At 35.7% G+C, this 21,804-nt stretch overlaps 1 protein-coding gene and 2 long non-coding RNA genes across 3 annotated transcripts; 2 read left to right on the top strand and 1 right to left on the bottom strand.

The window, feature by feature from the left end:
* The first annotated feature begins 1,380 nt into the window (after nt 1-1,380).
* On the top strand, nt 1,381-5,961 carry LOC125212392. Its single transcript, XM_048112551.1, has 12 exons — nt 1,381-1,626; nt 2,071-2,168; nt 2,260-2,346; nt 2,413-2,563; nt 2,676-3,356; nt 3,818-3,960; nt 4,047-4,241; nt 4,313-4,403; nt 4,491-4,659; nt 5,079-5,180; nt 5,254-5,350; nt 5,602-5,961. The coding sequence occupies exons 1-12, from the start codon at nt 1,453-1,455 to the stop codon at nt 5,636-5,638; spliced, it is 2,025 nt and encodes a 674-aa protein (XP_047968508.1). The 5' UTR covers nt 1,381-1,452; the 3' UTR covers nt 5,639-5,961.
* Nucleotides 5,962-10,351: 4,390 nt separating this feature from the next.
* LOC125211165 lies at nt 10,352-11,130 on the bottom strand. The gene is made up of 2 exons (XR_007174468.1): nt 11,056-11,130; nt 10,352-10,590 (listed from the first exon to the last, which is right to left on the bottom strand). It is a non-coding gene; the product is annotated as an uncharacterized LOC125211165 (long non-coding RNA).
* A 1,221-nt stretch (nt 11,131-12,351) lies between these two features.
* Nucleotides 12,352-13,473, top strand: LOC125215568. The gene is made up of 2 exons (XR_007175288.1): nt 12,352-13,093; nt 13,192-13,473. It is a non-coding gene; the product is annotated as an uncharacterized LOC125215568 (long non-coding RNA).
* The last annotated feature ends 8,331 nt before the right edge of the window (nt 13,474-21,804 follow it).

The raw sequence follows: 21,804 nt of genomic DNA, 5'->3' as shown, positions 1-21,804 counted from the left end.
TTTTTAGTTATTAATTTTATGGAATAGTAGAATGTGAACGTGATGAATTAGTTAAGTATGAAGCTCATTTACTGAAAAATGGAAAAAATGTAAATGTGTCTTAAAATGGCAGACAATCCAAAATGACAAAACATTTCAGGTTTTGGCTAACAAAGGGTATTTCGAATTTATTAATTGACAACTCTGATACTGTGGCACTAGTAAAAAAAGGCTATCCACTCTCGGTGATAATTAGGATATTGGTGCAACGATGACATATTTATAGTTAAATTTCAACATTAGTTTCTTTTAGTTTCTAGTTCTGTCACTGCCCCTACTCGTGTATATAGGACGTAATTTTTTAACCCGAATACAAAATGGGCTAAACGGGTTAGCCCGTTAGGGTTGGCAGGTTAAACGGGTTGGCTCGAATAGGTTGTGGGTTAGCCCGAAGGGTTGCAACTTTTAATTAAATATTAAGGTTTATGGTTTTTTGTATTTTTGAATTTCATGTGGCACAAATCCAATTATTAGTTTTCTTCAATCTTCATTCTACACTTTTTCACTCGATTCCACACTATCAACTTTTAAATTTCACCTCGACTCATTATTATTTATTCCACTATCACATCATCTGCTACTATTGTCTTACCACCACCAAAGTCAATTAAGATAAATTAAGAATTAACTTATCAAAATCTCAATATATTTATCATTTTAATATTATTCATGTAAGATACTATAATATTTGTTTTTCATAAAGAATTCAGTATGAACAATGACAAAATAATGACACGAACATAAGCTTTATATCAAACTGATAGATTTATCTTTGTTTATGTTGTAGTTGATCGAGATGAAAGACTTCTCTCCAACTATTATTGAGGAAAACTATGAAAATTTGAATAATTTAAATGATTCTAAAACTAAGAAGAAAAAAATATTTAAAATTTAAAATCATTTTATAAAGGAAAATTTCGATTACAAGAGATTATTTTCAAAAGTTATTTTATTCTGAATAGCTCGATGAGTTAGCCCAAAATCCGCGGGTTAGGGTAGAAAATTTATGACCCTAAAAATTCATAATCCGAATAGTTCGCATCCAAATAATCCCACAACCCGAGTGGGTTGACCCAAACCCTTACTTATTAGCATGATTGACATCCCTTAATTGTATATAATAGAGTCATTATTAATTACTAGTACTACGATTCTGAATTTAATCTTGATTCGGAGGTCTTCGTCCAATTGGAAAAACAGCGGCAATTAGAAATATCAATTTTGACAGCGGCGGGAAATGCAAAAAAATTAGTTGGCTCTTTCGTTTCACTGCAAAATTCAAACTCCCTCCATTCCCTCTCCCCGCATCTACAAAGACAAATCAAGAGGAGAAGTGCTCCCATGTTCTAACCAACTCAAACACTCTCTCCACTTTAAGAGAAAAAATTATTGGTTCGAAGCTTTCCGGCGACAATGGCGGTTGATTCAGGCGCCGCTTCCAGTCAGATGCTCAAGAGCCCTAAGAAGAACATCAAATCCCAACAAGGCGCTCCGCTTTCTCCCAAGGCGAAGCGGAAAAGCTCACCAGGAATCCGCCTTGTCGGTGGTCGGATTTATGATTCCGTCAACGGTAAAACTTGCCATCAGGTTTGATTTCGGATCCAAGAAAAAACCCCATTTTGTTTGGTTATTTAAATTCCGCTGTGTTTATTATGTCGAGGCATCAAAGCCTTAAAATGGTTTTTAAATTTATAATTCTAGTTTTTGGGAATTGATTGTAAGTTTGTAACCCAATCGTGTTGCTGAGTCATGTTAGGGTTATTGCGAAGAGTTTGCTCGGTGTAGATTTTGGTTATTTGAAAATCAAGCTAAAACCATGTACCATTCATCCTTTAAGTATCAAAGTCATCGTTTTATCCATGAGATTGTTGTGTGCAATCTTTATGGAACTGATAAATTGATTGTGACGTGATTGAATACTCCCAATAGGCTTCTTCTTAAGCCATATGCGAATGTTTTTTCATTGTTTATGGTTGCAAGTCCAATTTACTGATTTGATCTGTTTCTCACATTTTATGTTGGGTTGTGAAGTGTCGCCAAAAGACCAGGGATTTTACTGCAGCATGCAAGAACCAGAACAATAACAAGCCCTGTACGATTATGTATTGTCATAAATGCCTTTTGAACAGGTAATTGCTCTTTTTGAGTTGTCATGTGTTTTTAAAAGCAATCAGTCATGCAAATAATAACACTTGTAATGCACCATCTTTTGCGAGTTAGGTATGGTGAGAAGGCAGAAGAAGTAGATGCTTTGGGAGAGTGGAGCTGTCCGAAGTGTAGAGACATTTGCAACTGCAGTGTGTGCATGTGAGTCTTTTGAATTGTTTCTCAATGCTTGTTCAGTGTGTTCTGATAGAATTGGATCTTGTCTAGGAAGAAGAAAGGTCAACAACCTACTGGTATACTTATTAATACGGCGAAGAAAACTGGCTTTTCATCTGTTTCTGAGATGTTGCTTAAAGGAGGAGCTCAACATTTGAGTCGTGAAAAAGATGTTGCAGTGATTGCTGCTTTGCCAAAGAAGGTTGCCATCTTTAAAAACTTTTCAAGCATATGTTTTACTTGCAGATGCATTAACAATAATTGGCATTTCTTATAAGTTGGTTTGTCTTTTGTTATGGCTCTGAACTCAACAGGAAGTTGTCCCTTCACCCAGAAAGCGGGGGAAAGAAAATTCTTTTGATGGAAAAGTTGATGCAAATATGCCAAATGACACTGACAAGAAGTCCAAGAAAGTTAAGAAGGGCCACAAAGGCAATAAGGATGATCTTATGTCAGAAATGCACGACTCCAATAAGAATATTGGAACTGAAGGTACTGGTTCATGTGGCAATAAGAAAAAAATGAAGAGGGATAGATCTTCTGAGATGGAAAATACTAAAGATAATGATGAAATATTGAAGGATAAGAGTGTAAATGAAGTAGAGAAAAAACCAAAAAAGTCAAGGAAGGAGTTGGAGAAAGATGATAGTAAGCAGAGTGTAAATGAAGTAGAGAAACAACCAAAAAGGTCAAGGAAGGAGTTGGAGAAAGACGATAGTAAGCAGAGGGATGTCATTCCAGATGCCAATGTGAATTGTGGAATCACAATGACCGGGAAAGATGTTACAAAGCCCTTAGGAAAGGATAACACAACGGGAGATGAAATTGAGTCTGCAAATACACTGGTTGTTTTAAAGCAGCATAATGCTAATATATTCCCAGACATACCTATGCCTCTGGGGACAGAATTAAACAATGTGGCTGGGTTTGCTGTATCGACAGAAGATGTTGGAAATGCATTGCAGTTTTTAGAATTTTGTGCTGCTTTTGGAAAGGCAAGTAATTTATAACCTGCAACCTCTACTTGTAGTACTCATTATTGTAACTCTACACTTGTATATATTGCTTATTTATGATGTTCTAAACTTAACGGCATGCCAATTACAATTATGGTGTCTACTGTAATGAACATGCATGCTTATTTCCTATGGTCTAACAATTAAGTATTGATTAGTTTATCCTTTATGTTTAGGTACTTCCATGAAAGCTCTAAGCAATTTAACTCAATCACTATTCTACACTTTTATGTTATCATATTTTGATTCCTTGATATTTTAATGCTATTTATATTTAAGAATAGTTAATTCTGATAATCTACACTATTATAATTATAGTTTCAACAGTTCTATTACTCTGTATATCATAAGTAGCATACTTGATCTGACCCCCATCAATACCTTGGCCAATTGGGTTTTCCTTAATTTTCCTTGTGTATATATTTGGTTCTCATGAACAGATACTAGAGGTGAAAAAGGGACAACCAGAGCATGTTCTTCAAGACATGTTCCAGGGGAGAGCTGGACGCCGAGGAAAATTTTCTGTGACAGTTCAATTTCATATCCTCCTACTATCCATTTTACAGACAGAGCAAGGGGAAGAGTATGGCCACTCTGTTGTTGTAAATTGGCAAGCAATTATTTATTTCACCATAATAGGTTGTTAATCCTTTTCCATTTTCTATGTAGATGTGGAGAACTAAGTCCATCAGTTGAAAAAAACTCATGGTTCAGTGCACTTAAGAACTGCTTCTCTGAGTCTCAAAGCTTTGTTAAAGCTCAGGGACTGGATTGTTTAGAGAGGGCATCTGATTACGAATCTCTAGAACCTTCTGAAAAGCTCAGGCTTTTAAATTTCCTCTGTGATGAAATTCTTGAAACTGAGTAAGTTCACTTTTAGTTTCACTTGTATTACTAAAGGTTCATGGGTATTTACTATGTTTTTCAATTCACAGAAAGGTGAGGAGTTGGATCGATGAGCAGAACACAGAATTTGCTGAAAAAGCCAAGGAAGCTAGACAAGAAGTTTTTGCTGCAACGCAGAAGGTTATAAATGAAATATCATTCGTAAAGAAAATTTATGGAATCAGAGTTTTCCATCCCTATTTTCTTAAACTTCAACTGTCAATGCAGGAGAAAACTTTGAAGCAGAAAATGAAAGATGATATTGCTGAAGCCATTATTGCCAAGCATGGAGCTCCTCTTTCGATTTTAGAGCATGAAACCATTGTCTCCAATATTAAACGGGAAGCAGAAGAAGCTCATGCCAAGGTGCTTGAGTCAAAGGGCATACTTCTTGAAAGTAAGTATTCCGTGTTTCTTTGGGCAACATCACTTTTTTTTTTTTTTTTTTCTTGAATGATCATACATTGTCTTTATCTGAACGATCGTACACTGATATATTTTCTTGTGTTTTAGAAGATTGACAAAACCTTCTTTTATCTAAATTGGAATTCAGAACTAAAACTCTGTTCTGTTCAATTTTGGCTGTGCATTCACATTTGTTCAACCATGATTGAGTTGGTAAATCCTTAGGGCTATAGAAGATTAGTTCATACGCATGACCAAGTTGCAATGAACACAGGCTTGCATTCACTAACTCTTTATGATGGAATTATATTTATATTTTTTCTTACATTGCTCAATTTGTTAGAAATCCGTGAACTCATTTCTAACATCTATGTTCTTTAAATGTCGGTACTGCTACTACTGAATCTGTAGAAAGTCGGACTTGCAAAGCTATACGAATAGAGCCTTTGCTTGTGGAACATGGTGGTAATGCATACTGGAAACTGAATTGTTTTGGCAATGTACTGCGCCAGCGTAAGTTAGCATTACATGTTTTGTGTTCCTTCAGTAGCTATTTGATTTAGCTAACCTTATGTCTTATGTGAAGATGTTGGAAAGGGAGACACTCTTACATTAAATGAGAACTGGTTCTCTATTGACGATGAAGGAAAAGAAGCAGTTCAGAAGCACATTGACTCTTTGAGGTAAGTTGTCTTCTATGGCAAGTCGACTTACTATTGAAATTTGTTTCATTAATGTGGTATATGCATATTTGAGTATGATCATTATGATATCTTTGCGTACGATCATTCATTTTAAGTATGAATCTTGCTAGTTACTGTGATGAACTAATCAAAGTGAAAAAACTTATTTGAGTAGTCTGAATGGTGAATGGTGTTCTTCAATCCGTTTTGGTTCTTTTTCAAGAAATGTACTAATAAGCTTTTTCTTGCAGCGTAAAAAGGCAGAGCTTCCGATGTAGACAAAACTGAAGGCACATGGCTGATGGGAAAATGTGTGCTGCTTCTGCAAAATATGGGTGAAATGTGTTCTCCCTATTTTGTTTGTTGAATTTTGTAGAAGATATTCTGACAAGCAGGACTTGGAAGCATTTGGAAATGAAATATGTTTGTGGTTAAGGAAAATATGAATCATGTGTAGTTTTGGGTGATCACTCTTTTTTTGGTTTGGAAAAGAGTCGTAGAGAGCAGAAATCATTAGAGATAATGCTTAACTGATTGTAATTGTCAACGTATGTTTTTTCTGAAGCTGTAAAACTTAAAAGTTTAATTTCAATCGTATGGATGTTGTATCATTGTTGTTGCATTATCATATATCATAGAGACCACAGTATGTATACATCCCATAAAAAAGGGACTTTGGGAACTGCATGAGTTTTAATAAAAAATTGGTAAAGTAAGAGAAATGTAAAAAGAAAAAGTTATTGAAGTATTGTTAGTGGAGAATGAAATCCACTTTAATAGAGAGAAAAAACTTACCTAAAATAAAAATGGGCTATTTTTGTAGAATGGATCAAAGTGAAAAGAAATTATTTTTATGGGACGGAAGGGAATATGAACGGATTGGAGACATATGCATGCCATCCTCAATCCACCATACATGTCTAACTATTCTTCATTGATTTTTTTTTAATTAATTTTTATATTTATTTCTAATTTGTCACCCCAAATTCTAACTTTTTTGCAAAACTTTATAAGCTAACCATGACGTTCGTAGGGTTTTTTTCTACTTTGGGGTGATATTATGATAAAGGTTCTCAAAATTCAGAAACCACTACATTGAACCCAAATAATCCAAATTCAAAGATTTGGTCGAGTGGTCCATTTTTCGAGAGCCACTTTGTCAAGTTGAACTCTCTGGCCTAGGGCTGACAAAATATACCGAAATACCGCACTTATCGTACTGAAAAAATATAAAAAATATCAAATTTTTGGTATACCGCACTTTTCGATACGGTATGATACCTTACCGACAGATTTAGGTAAGACAAAGGTATGAATTTTGTATATACCGCGGTATACCGCATCATACCGCAAAATTACGGTATATACCGTAATTTTGGGGTATATACAGTTCATAATTATATATATTTAACATATTTATTATTTATAATAATTATAATATTTTATATTTTCAAATTCATAAATCATTGATAAATGACGTTGTGTTTTTGTTAAATAAATACTCCAAAATGAATAACGACTTATTTTTCTTTTCGAGAAGGAAAAATAAGCCGTTATTGAATTTTGACTGTCATGAACTATGTTTGATTGTGATGGAATTTTATCATTTTGGACATTTTCTAGATAGATAAAATATTTTTGTAATATTTTTTATATCAAATAGGTATAATTGCGGTATACCGCATCACGGTACGGTATACCGAAATGTCGGTAAGATAAAGGTTTTTATACTTCAAAAAATCGGTACGATACGGTATCGTGTTTTCTCATACCGTACTTTTTAGTATGGTATGTGATAAGTCGTATTCTAAGCCTTGGTTACTGATCAGTATGTCGTGATTTATATGCATTAGCCGCAAAGAAGTTGCTTAAGTGTGCAGGTAAAAGGGTCTAAGTCAGTGGACAACTCAGGTGAAAAGAGCGCTAGAAGGGTGCAATACTGACCAGGATGCATGCCAGAGAGAAGGCTCGAGATGAAGAAGAAGGATTGCTGGGATGATCAACCATAAATAAGGGCAAAAGAGTCATTTCGCGAAGGAAGTCTACCCTAAAAGTAAGGGCAAGCCTCCCTATAAAAGAAGCCACTTGGAGAGAGAGAGAGAGGAGTTTTGGAGAGTTCGGCCACTACACTTAGTTAAAATTCTCTCTCGGAAGATCAGTTCCTTCAGCATTGTCCACATCTTTTCGTTCCTCACCACAGTCATGGTCACCGGAAGTTCCAAACGTCCACTGGAGAATCATCATCCACCGTTCCAGCCAGTTGATTTCGTAGTAGTAGCAGTTTGATTGCCGGAGTGGCAAAAACAATCTTTAATTGCTTTCTTAGTTTAATCTTTACTTGTTTTCTTTCGTTGGATCTGTTGCACAACTTAACTTTTGTTATCTTTTGAAGTATTTCGTTGAGATCCAAACGTTTTAGTTATGGAGTTTGTTTTGCGCATCTCTTTTTGGTTCGAATCTGTTTCATTCTGCCTAGGTAGCTTAGATCTAGTTATCGCGTTTATTTTCTAAGTGTTTACGCATGCTTTCGTTTGAGTAGGCTAGATCTGGGTTTGTTAACTGGAATTTCAAGTTTGTCGTTTCGGTTTAAGGTTTCGTGCATGAGTTTTTCGTTAATCTTCGAGTTTAAGCCGTTAATCAGTAGGAGTAACCTGGAATTATTAGTCGTTAGTCTTCGAGTTTAAGCTTTTTAATTTATGAATCTTATGTTTGAAGTTGTGAATCTGAGTTCATCCATGAAGTTTGTGTTCATATAATTTCTGTGCATACTTGTTGAAGAAGAAAACATCACAATCCACTTTTTCTAGGATCACTTTTACTTTTTAGTTATTTTTTGCTTTTGTCCTTGGTTTTTAAGTTGGTACCCTACAGATCTGTCAGAATAGCCACCCAACCACCACATATCCTCTGTTATTCCATATTACCTTATTTAGTAACTGTTTTACATTTCACATGTCTCTTAGACACCTTGGCCCCTATTCTCACGTACACAACCACATGTCGATCACTTTCACGCCACCCAATTAGTAGAGTACCACTTTTAATTCCTGTCTAGGTGGAGTCTCAACCCAAAGGCGTGGTAGCTAACCAAAACCTTCCAAACTATCACCACGATTATCCTAAACGTGTCCATCTCTGTGGGATTCGACCCTTACCTCCACTATACTAGCCAGAAGAAGTGGGTTGAGGAATTTTATTGATACCAAGTTCCAGTCATCGTGCCAACGACTCAGCTAGATTGAGATTTTCATCCTGATCAGTTGGATACACCCTTAAATTAACACAAAACCTAAAACCTGCTCTTTCAGTATGCGGTATATCCATTTTGGTACGGTACACCGTACCCTGCCAACCCTACCGTGGACCAAACTTCTCTTCGCACTCGACCAAATGACATCACACTTGGTTGAGTGGGATGTTTTGGAGTAATCTTGGTGACATCTTACCTCAAATGAGATGTTATGACTTCATATTTTTATCTAATTTGTTATGTGTCTCATTTTAAGCTAATTTTAGCTATTTTAGTTGCAAAACTCATTGAACACGTCAACACAATCAATTGATAGAAGATTCAATAAAGTTAGAAAACTCAGTCTTTAAGCAAGTAACAGTGCTAAATTCAACCTATAAAACCATATTATAAAATACTGTGAGTTATAGTACAATGTTTTTCTTTCATTTTTTATTAAATTCATCATCTTTGTTTCATTTGCAAATAAGCTTGGTAACGAGCTTTGGATAATTACTTTCTACAATCTATATTTATTTTATTTTCAAAATGTTAGCTATTAATCTATTAGCACGTCTTATTTATTTGAGAAGAATTGAAAATTGAACTTATTTTCAGGAGAAGCGATAGAAGCAGTTTTCATAACGCATCCGACTATTGCAACTATCCTAATTCACGTGGTATTTGAATTATCAAATATCACTACTGATAGGGTTTTACCTATATATATCAGGAATTATTTGAGTGAATTTGTAGAGAGAAAAAAGAGAACATCTTAGTTGAAGTTCTAGGGGTGTTTCATGCTAAAAAGAGAGAATGAGATTAATAATTTAATTTTTCATTCTGCTAATAATAATAAATGACTCCATATTTATAATACGTGTGGTAAAAAAGATCTTCTATAAACTAGGAAAGTAAATCAAATCCTAACAAATAAGGAAAGTAAATAAAATCATAACAACTAAATAATACTAGTAAATATAAAATAAGCTAAATAAATATATGGTGAGAGTATCAGCTCTCTTCCGGAATAAAGTAAAAGTCTAAGGGCATGCTTGGTATGATGGAATGGAATGAAGGTGGAATGGAATGAAGATAAGAATGAAATGTCAATTTCCTTGGATTTCCTTTGTATTTTCATCCATTCACTCATTCATTCCATCACACCAAGCAAATGAATAGAATGGGAGTAGGAATCACATTCCATTCCACTATTCCATTCCATCATACCAAGAAGCCCCTAAGAGCATCCTTAACCCCATCCCGGATTTGGACCGCAAGTCCCCTCCACGTCATCATTCTCCTAAATTTGGGGTCCCAGGCCACAACTCCATTAACCCCGCAGGCCACAACTCAGGCCACAACTATTATTTTGCACAATTCACAACTACAACCTATTTTACTTGTAAAATAGAATATATTGAACAATTAAAACCGAGAAAATTTATTGTTCAGTTAGAAAATAGGAAATTACAAATCCTAGAAAAAGAAAATTACAAATCCCAGAAAAAAAGAAAATTACAAATCCTAGAAAAAAGAACTACTTTTTCTTCATTTGATGCGCGAAGGTATTCGATCATCTTACGGTGCAATTCGAGCTCGAACTCCGACATTGTTGAGGTATCCCTCAATGTCAACTCCGTCAGCTGGCCCATCTGCAAACAAAATTTAAAAAAATTCGTGGGGACTTGCGGCCCGTGTCACGACCACAAACTTCCTAATGATAGTGACTGCATCTAAACGTGATTCAAAAGCATCTTAGAATCAAGGGATGAAAATAAACATGATTTATAAGATGAAACCTAGGACAAAAGTCTCGCAGGTGAAAGTGAAATGGGACAACATAAAGTCAGAGTGCGGTCTAGGTTCACAATCCTTCTAACATAAAATCCTATTACAGCGGAAACGTCCAAGACAAAGCAGTATGTATGGAGACATACTACCCTGGGCTACCTATTGTCTAATTCGAGGATTCATACCCAACACCATCGCCTGCCCGTCCACGTTCAACCTGCACATTTAAAAAAAAAAAACATGCAGGGCTGAGTATTTGATATACTCAGTGAGCACATTGCCAAAAACAGTTTTGATATTAATTGTCAAGCCACAGTTGAGAGATCACGGGGTTTTTATTTAAAAGGGGCCGAGTCTCTAAATACTTTTCCTTTCATAAAGATTTTGATTGCGCAATCACGTAACATAGATATACCATATCTGAACCTTGTGTGAACCGGGAATGTGGCCACATTCCACGACGGTCACTGGACCGGCCAACCCCTTTTGTTAGCTCACGGTCCCCTTATGTGTACACTAGTCCGAGTAGGGTTTGCGGCCCTACTGGGACCCGAATTCGATTTAACTTAAATTGGCATAGCCAAGCAGATAGGTAATCATAAAACAAAACATGGCTTGACAACATACTTGAGCAAGGAAATCACATTTTCATACTAAAAACACATTTTAAAAGAATGCCCACCTCAAAAGCTAAAGCTCCTTCCGGAAATTTCCTTAACTTGGTCTTAGATGACGTTCGAAGACGTCCCTTTAGGAAATAAAAGATACTTAATTATATTTTTGAGATATCCATTAAGCTTAGACATGAATGCATCCTAAGTGCAATGATCATTTTATTCTCCCTTTAAATTTTCTAGAAGAGTCCTAGAATTTTTTGAATATTAATTAAATCGGTAGATTTAATTTAAATTAGTAAAATTATTCACTTAACTAGAGGGTGCTACCTCCCATGCCATTTATTTAAACATACTAAAATTTTGGCTCGAGGTCTAAATACTCGTTAGCGCATCGTAATTTCTTAAAATTAATCATTTGAGCACTCTTGCTAATTTCCGGAAAAATTAGACTTATCTTCGTGGAATTAATTTGCGGACTATTAATTAATCCATAACATATGAAAGCCCATGATTTAAATAAATTCTTAGTCCATACTTTAATTAATTGGTGGCCCAAACTATTACTAAAGAGGCCCAACCAAAAAAACTAAGGGAGGCCCAATCAACTAAGGAAAAAAAAAGATGAGGGAAGGCCCAAAACCCTCCTACATCCATCGGCCCTCCCTCCCTCACCTCCCCATTCTCAAATTCCACATTCAAGCCCTAAATCGAGAGAGAGCTCGGCGGCGCCTCCTCGTCTACCTCCGCCGGCTGCTCCGATCAGCGTCCCTCCCGTGCGTCGCCGGAGACTCCGTCACTTTCCCCTCTTCTCTCTCTCTACCTCATCTTCGCAACCCAACTCAAACCCTATTTCAAATTTTCTCTTCTCTCTCGGCGGTGCCGCCGCCTCACCCGCTCGCCGTCAGCTCGGCGTCAATTGGCGACGATCTCGTGCCGCCGTCGTCGCTGGAGAGTTTGGAACCAACGCCGCCATCGGTCGCCGCCTCTTCTCTGTACAGAGCTGCCGCCGCTAGCGTGCATGTACCGGCGGCAGCTCCGGCCTCCTATCCTACCTCGCTCCGCCGGCTATCGACAGGTGGGAAGATGAATTTTGACTCTCCTTCTCTTTTGTTTTATTTTTCCTAAAATTTTTAGTCCAGGTTTATAAGTCTTGCGAAAACTATTATGTAGGTTTGTAAAGGTTGTGGCTTTAGTGATGGATTAGAGGTGTGGGGTGGTCAAAGCTGTCTCCAGGGTATCTTAGAGCCGTCGCCGGAGCTGCCCAGCCGGGTAACCTGCCGCCCGTGGGATCCCCGCGGCTGCCCTCCTGGCCTTGCCGTCTACGGTGGTCTCCGAGGGATCCCCCTCGGTCTTTAAGCTACGTTCTCAACTCCCTTTCATTTCTATGTATTTTGTTGAGAGTTAGGCAGTAGTTATGTTGGTGGCCTCTTTTGATTATTGTGACTTGAGTTTGTGCGTTTTGGCTAATGTTTAGCTCAATGAGATGAGCTTGATCTTTAGACTAGAGTATTGATCTGGAAATGGTTATAATGTGCCACTGTGGTGGGGTTTTTATCATTTGAAGGCAGTTGTAAAAAAAAACATGTGAGTTCCTATGCTGCGAAAACTACTTAGGCTGTCGATTTTGAGGTAAAGGCAGTAGTCTATTGCTTCTAGTTCTAGTGTTTCTACATGGTGACATGAAAGATTGATTAAGCAAAAGGGATGGGGGTGATTTACCTCTTGAAACCGCAGCTGCTTGAATTTTCAGCTCTTAGAGCTCAAGCTCTCCTACTCTAAGTCTTATTATGTTGCTGGAAGTTTGAAGTATGTGGAAGGGAGTTCATAAGTGTGGTGGAGGGGCTTTTTATAGGCTGATTGGTGTACTTGTGAGCCTTAAATGAGGCTGCTGTACCATTTGTTGCTATGTGGCAGAAAATCTCACCTTTAGTGATCCTTATGCAGCATTCTTTAACTGAGAATTGGTGGTATTCCAAGGACATAAGGACTATGCATTCATGCCATTTGTTGTCTTTCTTCTCCTTTTTGCAGGGGCTTGTTGAGGGGTCAAAAGTTGCAGCTGTTCTTGCCTCTTTTGGCAAGTGTTTGGTCTATATTTGAAAGGTTGTTGCTCACTTTTCTCTACTTAGGAGATAGTTAGTCTCCATACTTGCAGGGTTATTAATTTTTTTCTTTGATTGCTCTTGGTCTTCATGTTACAGGTGTTCACAGAGGTGATGGCTCGAACATGGCTCGTGTTAAAATCAGAAGGGCCGAGAAAGGGTTTGGGTCTGAGGAGGAAGTCGAAGTCCAAGGGTGGAAGCTGCACTAAAAAAAAGTCCCTCTTCCAAGCTCTAGGCCCATACTTGTATAATTTGTACTTAGCATTCAAATTTCCTTTTTCTTAAACCCACATGTATTTAATTAAGTAAGCTAAAGTGTAATTTGGAAAGTAGTTGCACTTTCTTAGCTAGAAAGTAAATTATTCTCATTCTTCTTCGTTAGATGTGTATCGAACATATTTCTATTTTGCATCTAATCGGCACTTAAGTAACACAAATTAACGAGTTCTAATTTATTTCATCATAAGAAGAGAGTGACGAAAAAAAAAAATTTCCAAGTTGGTGAACCTTTACAACTTAACTCAAAAGAAAACGAGCGGGTATTACAGCCCGGCCCGAACACAATTAACGCCGGGACAGGACACAAGAGTTGCGGCGCGGGCACCGGTAACGCCGGGTCGGGACGGACCCCGGGAGCGGCCCAGGGACGCAACTCCTCGGGACCATCCCGAGCCGTGACGCTCGTTGCTCCAACGCTAATCTCGGGTCGGGACTCGCGAGTTGCGGCCCGGCCCCTATGCGTTAAGGATGCTCTAAGTCCCTATCAATTCTCCCACGTTGAAAACTACCTTGCCCTCAAGGTGGAAGTAAGAAAAATATTCTTCCATTTCACTATCATCCACCGTTGAAAACTACCTTACCCTCAAGGTGGAAGTAAGAAAAATAATCTTCCATTTCACTATCATTGGTTTAGATCTTCGTTTCCAAACAAAGTTGTATCGCTTGAGATCAGAACGAGTGATGGAGAAACCGTCTTTGGAAATGATCTTCCACGACATCAGTGACATAACCAATGATGACAACAGTGATTTTTGAACTATGGGATTTTGGAGGAAATTTGGTTTCCATCAAAGCCATTGACTCATCTAGCTTTTGAGGCAATTTGTCATCAATTTTTGACATTTTTTTTACTTATCTTCGTTTTTTACAACAGTTTCAATGACAGAATTAGATATGGCCTCCTTAGCCATGACCTCTTTTTTTTTTTTTTTTTTGCTAAATATGCAACTGCCTCCATTATTTTGTCGAGAAGTTTTTTCGTCTCGGCGAAGTAAATGACATCCTCATCAAAGTTATGATAAACAACATCCAGAAATTCTTGCCATGAGCAATCAGGATTCGAGCGTCGATACTTGTGGAGCCATACGGATGTTGGATGGTCAAAAAACAACCTCACAATGAACAGTCGATCGGTATTAGAGAACAAGTGATAGTCAAAATATGCTTGAATATCTAAAATCCATCTTACAGGGTTAACCCCAGAAAACCGAGCAGCGGGAGTTGGAGAATTTGACAGCAAGACGGACATGGTGATAGAAAGTAAATCAATTGGAGGATGAAAACCTAGTGAAAGCACCAATTTAATAAGGTTTTACCTATCAGAGGAATTATTTGAGTGAATTTGTAGAGAGAAAAAGAGAACAACCCTAGTTGAAGTTCTAGGGGCGTTTCATGCCAGAACAGAGAATGAGATTAATAATTTAATTCTTAATTTTTCTTAATAATAATAAAAAAAGACTCCATATTTATAATATTTATAATATGTGTGGTACATTAAGATCTCCTATAAACTAGAAAAGCAAATCAAATTCTAACAACTAGGGAAAGTAAATAAAATCATAACTAAATATTACTAATAAAATATAAAATAAGCTAAATAAATATATGGTGAGAATATCAACTTTCTTCCGGGGGTAAAGTAAAACTCTAGGTCCCTGTAAACTACCCTTTTGAATTAACCATAATTTACCATAAAATTGAACAGTACTACTAATTCACCATAAATTTTAATTAACCATATATAAAATTGAACAATAACTAAAATTTGAATAGTCAAATATTACTAGCTTTTTTTGCTATTAAAATATAGTATTCGATCCATTAATGAATGATTTGCATTAATTAAAAAAGACTCATCTAGTGCAGTCTATTACTTCTCTCTAATATTTTGTTTCTTTTTAATTCTTGCATGACTTACTTTACTCTCTTACCCTGCACCTAAACAACTCAATCTCTACCATCAAACAATTTTCTTGATCTAGTTGTGAATTGTGAATTATGCTACTTTATTTATCATGTTGAACTCCGTTGGAAATTTTGGTTTATAATTATTTGGTAAAAAGAAAATTGATTGATATTGTCAATAGCTTTTCCAGATTTTCAGTCCATCCTTAGTATCTATACACTAATATACTTTTGAATGTTTTTTGGTAGTGTACTATCCTATCGAAGGACGTCCCATCCTTAGTATCTATACACTAATATACTTTTGAATGTTTTTTGGTAGTGTACTATCCTACCGAAGGACGTCTCACACACCTGTGTGTCTTATGCATGAAACAATTCAATGGATGACAATCTAGTGGACAAGCTAATGGAGGTCAAGCCACATTGGAAGAAGAGGGTTTTGTGATTTTTTCTTACAATCTGAGATACTGGTGGTATGGGCTGAAACACATTATTTTCAAGCTTCTCAACTTGTTCAAAATGATACTGCAACTTGTCTCGTATTTATATGCATTCCTTACTTATTCTAGAATTCTCTACTCTATTATGTAATATACTATTTAATATTCTTTATATCTATTTTTTTCACTCTAAATATTTTACAAGAAGTACTAAATATAATATCTTACTCTAAAAAATTCTATATCTAAATAATTCTACTAAAATTATCTAAATATTTACTAATAAACAACATCTAGATATTTTTACCTGATTGTTCTTGCATTAAATACACGAACTGCAAATTAGATAATGATGCCATAGTGTTTTATCTTTCTCCACATATTTGAGGGTAATTACACTATATATTTGAGACTGGAGATGTTGGACAAGCTAATAAAGGTGATGGGCTTGAGATGGTGATGGTGGACAAGCTTGTAAAGGTGATGGACTTGAGATGGCGATGGTGGACAAGCTAATAAAGGTGGTTGGCTTGAGATTGGTGATGATGGACAGAGCTAATATAGTTTTTAGAGCATTTGATGATGGACTTGAGACTGGTGGATGGTGAACAACACTAAAAAAAAGAGGTGTTTCCCGAGCACCAAAGTGGTCGGCAAAGAGGGAAATTTGCTCGGCATATCCAACTTTACCGAGCACTTCGCGAGTACTTAACGTGCTCGGCTTTCCGTCCAGAGCCTTTGTCCTAGCGGCAAGGTGCTTAGACATCAATGTATGAGGTTCCGAGTTCGAGCCCTCTTGACCTCAATTTTAATTTCCTCCTTTCTTAGAAGTTTATATATAATAATATCCTCCTTCATATATGAGTTAATTTTATTTAAAAAAAAAATCGTGCTCGGCTTTCTCTTCGTCGGCATTTTTATCCGAGCGCTTCTTGGTGCTCGGCTAACTGGTCAACTAAAGCATTGGCGAGCACCTATGAGTGCTCGTAATGCAGCAAGCACCTAGTGGTGCTCGGTACTTTCGAGAGGTTACACACGAAACCAGCGAGCACAGCCTACTTCGAGCAGGTGGCAAGCACATACATGTGCTCGTAATGCAGGTGTGCGAGCACATACACGAAACTAGTTGTACCGACCACTTCGAGCATGTTAGCGAGTACGGCCATGTGCTCAGGAAATTGATTATTTTGATTTTTTTTAAATATATATATATATATTATACAAATTTAATTATTTAAAAAATTATGAATAATAAAATAATAAAGAAAGCTTAAATAACATTAAAAAGATAAGATTATTTAACAAAAATATATAAAGATAAAGATTGTCTTACAAAATACCACTAAACTACACATTTTTCAACTGTCCCAATTTTTCATTTAAAAGGCGCATCATTCGTTCTTCCATTTGTTGCTCCCTCGTAGCCGCTTCCTCTCACATTTTAGCCGCTTCCTCTCGCATTTGTTGCTCCCTCCTAGCCGCTTCCTCACGCACTAGTGCAATTTTCCGATCTGAATCGGCTTGCACCTTTTCAATTTGTAGCTGCGTTACTCACGATGTTCTTTAACGCGTTGCTCGACCATTTCATCGATCTGGCTAGCATTGACGCGGTTAGAACCCACAGATGAGTAAGTAGCCAATGGGAAGAATATGCTTGCTGCTTGCCCCGCGCCAGAAATTTGTTTTCTTTTCTTCACCTTCCCAAAAAGCTCCAAGAAGATGTCTTCATGATCCGGGTTCTCTATTCCTTCAGCCCGTAGTTCTTCAACCCGTGCCATAACGTCATCCTTCCATTAAACAAACATGAGAAACATTCAAAATGTGTAACAACAAAGGGAGAACCTCACAAGCAACAAACTCATCATATCAGACAATTTTGTACAACATTATAAAGCTACAAATTCAGAATGAATATGATTTATCAGATCAGAAATCAAATCTGTGATTAAACTCAAAACTCAGAATGAATAAAGACCATGATTCAACACCAATCCAATCTCATAGTTTCTATGACTGACAGTGATGCATTGCTGAAAGTGAGTTTCTATTTTCCTATGTGCTTCACCTTTTATTAGTAATATGCACTCTCATTGTTGCACAGACACTACAAAAAAAAGACTGTTTACCAAGCACCACTAGCGAGCACCTTTAATTGTGCTCGGAATATCGCGAGCACTTTAAACGGTGCTCAGCAACATTCCAAGCATAATTGGAGGTGCTCGGCAATATCATGAATGGGGAAGTTAACTTGCGAGCAATACCGAGCGTGGTCAACGTGCTCGGTTTAGCAATTTGAGTCAGGGAAGCGTTGTGCTCGAATATTGCCGACCACCCGAAATATGCTCGCATAATAAATGTATTAGCGAGTACATGATACGTGCTCGGTAATTCCGACCACGTTTAATGTGCTCGGCATTCAAAAATAAAATATTTTAATGCAACATTCCAGCAATAATAAACGGGGCTTTAATTTATAAATATAGCGAGCACCAAACTTATGCTTGGAATATTCCGACCACCCGACATGTGCTCGCCATTCCAAAAATATTCAATGTTAATGCATATTGTTTTAAAAAACAAATACACAACACTTATGTTCAGAATATTGCGGTGTGTAGATATATATTTTTCAAACATAGTGAGCACATATAAAGTGCTTGGACAATCCCGACCACCAAATATGTGCTCGGCAATAGAAAAAACCAACAATTTTCGGATATTCATAAATCTATCGTAAGATAATCAATTTATTTTTATTGATTGTAACGAGCACTTTATATGTGCTTGTATTATCCCGACCACCCGACCTGTGCTCGGCATTCTAAAAAAAATCCATCAATTATCTATCATAAAATTCATATGCAATATAGTATGCCGACGTGTTTGTTTTACTTTTATAGGTTGCCGAGCACTTTATATGTGCTAGGAATGAGCCGAGCACTTTACTCGTGCTAGGAATAAGCCGACCACCGTACCAGTACTCGCCGTTCCAAAAAAAAATATATATATTTGCAATATTCCAACAATTATACTATCTCATAAAATATATATGCAGTGTATTTGTTTTATTTTGTATGGATTATTAAAAAATTATATTCATCCCACAATATTTGGGTAAGCATTTGAAAATATATATATTCATCCAAGCACTCCGAAGTTGCTCGGCATTGTATAAAGAATATTTATATATTACTTTTATATAATTCCGAGCACTTTTAAGGTACTCGGCACTTGCCAAGCACTTCAATGGTGCTCGGCTTGGTTAAAATAATTGATATTTTATGTTCAAAATAGATTTTAATATATATGGTGAATGATCCACAAATTTTCACACATGCAAAATTTTTGAGATATTTCTGTATACATGTAAAAAATATTGGCATGTTTGAAAATTTTATCATTGTTAAATAATTATTAATTATACTATATTTTATATAATTGCCGAGCACTTTTAAGGTACTCGGCAATTGCCAAGCACTCCGAAGTTGCTCGGCATTGTATAAAGAATATTTATATATTACTTTTATATAATTCCGAGCACTTTTAAGGTACTCGGCACTTGCCAAGCACTTCAATGGTGCTCGGCTTGTTTAAAATATTTGATATTTTATGTTCAAAATAGATTTTAATATATATGGTGAATGATCCACAAATTTTCACACATGCAAAATTTTCGAGATATTTCTGTATACATGTAAAAATATTGGCATGTTTGAAAATTTTATTATTGTTAAATAATTATTAATTATACTATACTTTATATAATTGCCGAGCACTTTTAAGGTACTCGGCAATTTCCAAGCACTCCGAAGTTGCTCGGCATTGTATAAAGAGTATTTATAATACTTTTATATAATTCCGAGGACATTTATGGTACTCGACAATTGTTAAAAAAATTGATATTTTATGTTCAAAATAGATTTTAATATTTATGGTGAATGATCCACTAATTTTTATACATGAAAAATTTTCGTGATATTTTTGTGTACTAATAAAAAATATTGGCATGTTTAAAATTATTATTATTGTTAAATAATTGTTATTTATACTATATTTTATATAAATGCCGAGCACTTTTAAGGTACTCGGCAATTGCCAAGCACTTGAATGGTGCTCGGCTTGTTTAAAACATTCCAGTAATTATATATGCAGCGTGAATGTGTAATTTATATAGATGTAGCGAGCACTATGTTCGTGGTCGGAATATTCCGAGCATGAGACCTATGCTCGGCATTCCTAAAAAAATATTTTCATAAATACTTCAACAATTTTGTAGCATAAAATATACCCTAAAATATATATGCAGTGTTTTTCGATTTATTTTCGAATTCCCAAAAAAATATATATATTCATGAAACATTCCAACAATTTTCAGATATTCTTAAATCTATTACATCAATATATTTCATTTTATTTTTACTGATACAGGCGAGCACTATTTATGTGCTTGGCATATTCCGAGCACCACGTCTGTGCTCGGGAATTCCCCAAAAATAAATTTTTACTCAGCAATAATAATGTCGTACTATTCTGAACGGTTTTTAGCGAGCACCTTTGTATGGTGCTCGGAAAATTACGAGCACATCGTACAAGTGCTTGGAATTATTCAGATCTTTACATCCTTTATTCTTCTCATTCTATCCACCTACGAATTTTTCATCTTCTTCGAATTTTTCCTCTTCTTCACTCACATTTCATTAATTTTTTCAACAATTTCTTTAAATCGGAGTGTTCCCATGACTTGTGGTCACCCCATCTTCTAAATTATAAAAAGGTATCATTATAATTATTAGTTATTCTCTCTTAATTAGTTAGATATATTAAAAGAAATGTTATGCTTGTGCTCATTTTAATTTATATTATCTTTTTGTGTTAGAAGTGTTCATTTTGCTCGTGGTTGCCATATTTCGCCATCTTCTAAATTATCTAAAGGTATAATTGTAATTGTTAGTTATTTTTTTCTAAATTATTAATTGAAAATGTGATGATTGTATTCTTTTTAATTTATATTACTTGGTGTGTTAGGGTAGTGAAATGGATATAATTCCAGGAAGAGAGTGGATGTATAAGAGAAAATTTGCTACTGGAGAGTACAATCTTGATATAATTCCTCTGTAATTTGACTCGTAGGTCCCTCTGTATTTTTAGATCCAGGGCAAGACTGTCACAGATTCTCTTTAATCATATGATCATATGCTTTCAATGTCATATACAAAATATATCTATTGCACCAAACACATATCCATATATCTCATCCTATTATATAATCCCAATGCAATATATAAATATATTACTTACAACAATCATAAATTCATATCATATTCTATCTTATAATTCAATTATTCACTCCCATTTACACATAAGCAATCAACCACGCAGCACATATAAAATTACATGTAATTTATACACACTTAATAATAGAATTATTCTAATTGAACTTTCGATTTCACCTGACACTATAAGCTATTTTCTTTTCCAAACTAAATCGGACAGTAGTTCCTCTCCTTTCTTTTCCTTTCCCCCCCTGTAGTTTTTATATACAAAAGCTATATAAATGATTTAGTGCCGATTAGGCGACCGACTTCATAATTTTCATATTATTTAATAATCTATATTGCCTTACGGGTCCAAATTGCAATAGCACAAAATTTCACATTATTACACGTAGCAAAACTATAAGCCACTCCATCCTTAAAGGATTTACAATGAAAAGGCATAACTCTTATAATATATATGCATTACCCGTTTCACACACATTTAAGTACTACATATTTTAATTTGTTTTCTAATGTACATTAATAGTAAAATATACTAACATGCACATATACACACGTTACTATACATGCGTGCATATTTGTATACATTTATATTAATATTTCGTATACATAAAACTTTTCGTTACTATATATATATATATTTATTTATTTATTTGAAAAAAAATCTTTAGTACACATTTAATATATTTAGTAAAAACGACAATATAATATCGAATGCTTCTAAAAAAAATGCATGTTTTAGATTAGGGATGTCACAAGCCGAGCACCTTCCATGTGCTTGGCAATTGCCGAGTACCTTGAACGTGCTC

The sequence above is a fragment of the Salvia hispanica genome, chromosome 3, assembly GCF_023119035.1.
Source record: "Salvia hispanica cultivar TCC Black 2014 chromosome 3, UniMelb_Shisp_WGS_1.0, whole genome shotgun sequence".
NCBI lineage: Eukaryota > Viridiplantae > Streptophyta > Magnoliopsida > Lamiales > Lamiaceae > Salvia > Salvia hispanica.
The sequence above is the reverse complement of the archived record's forward strand: the minus strand, read 5'-3'. Positions and strand labels throughout refer to the sequence as shown.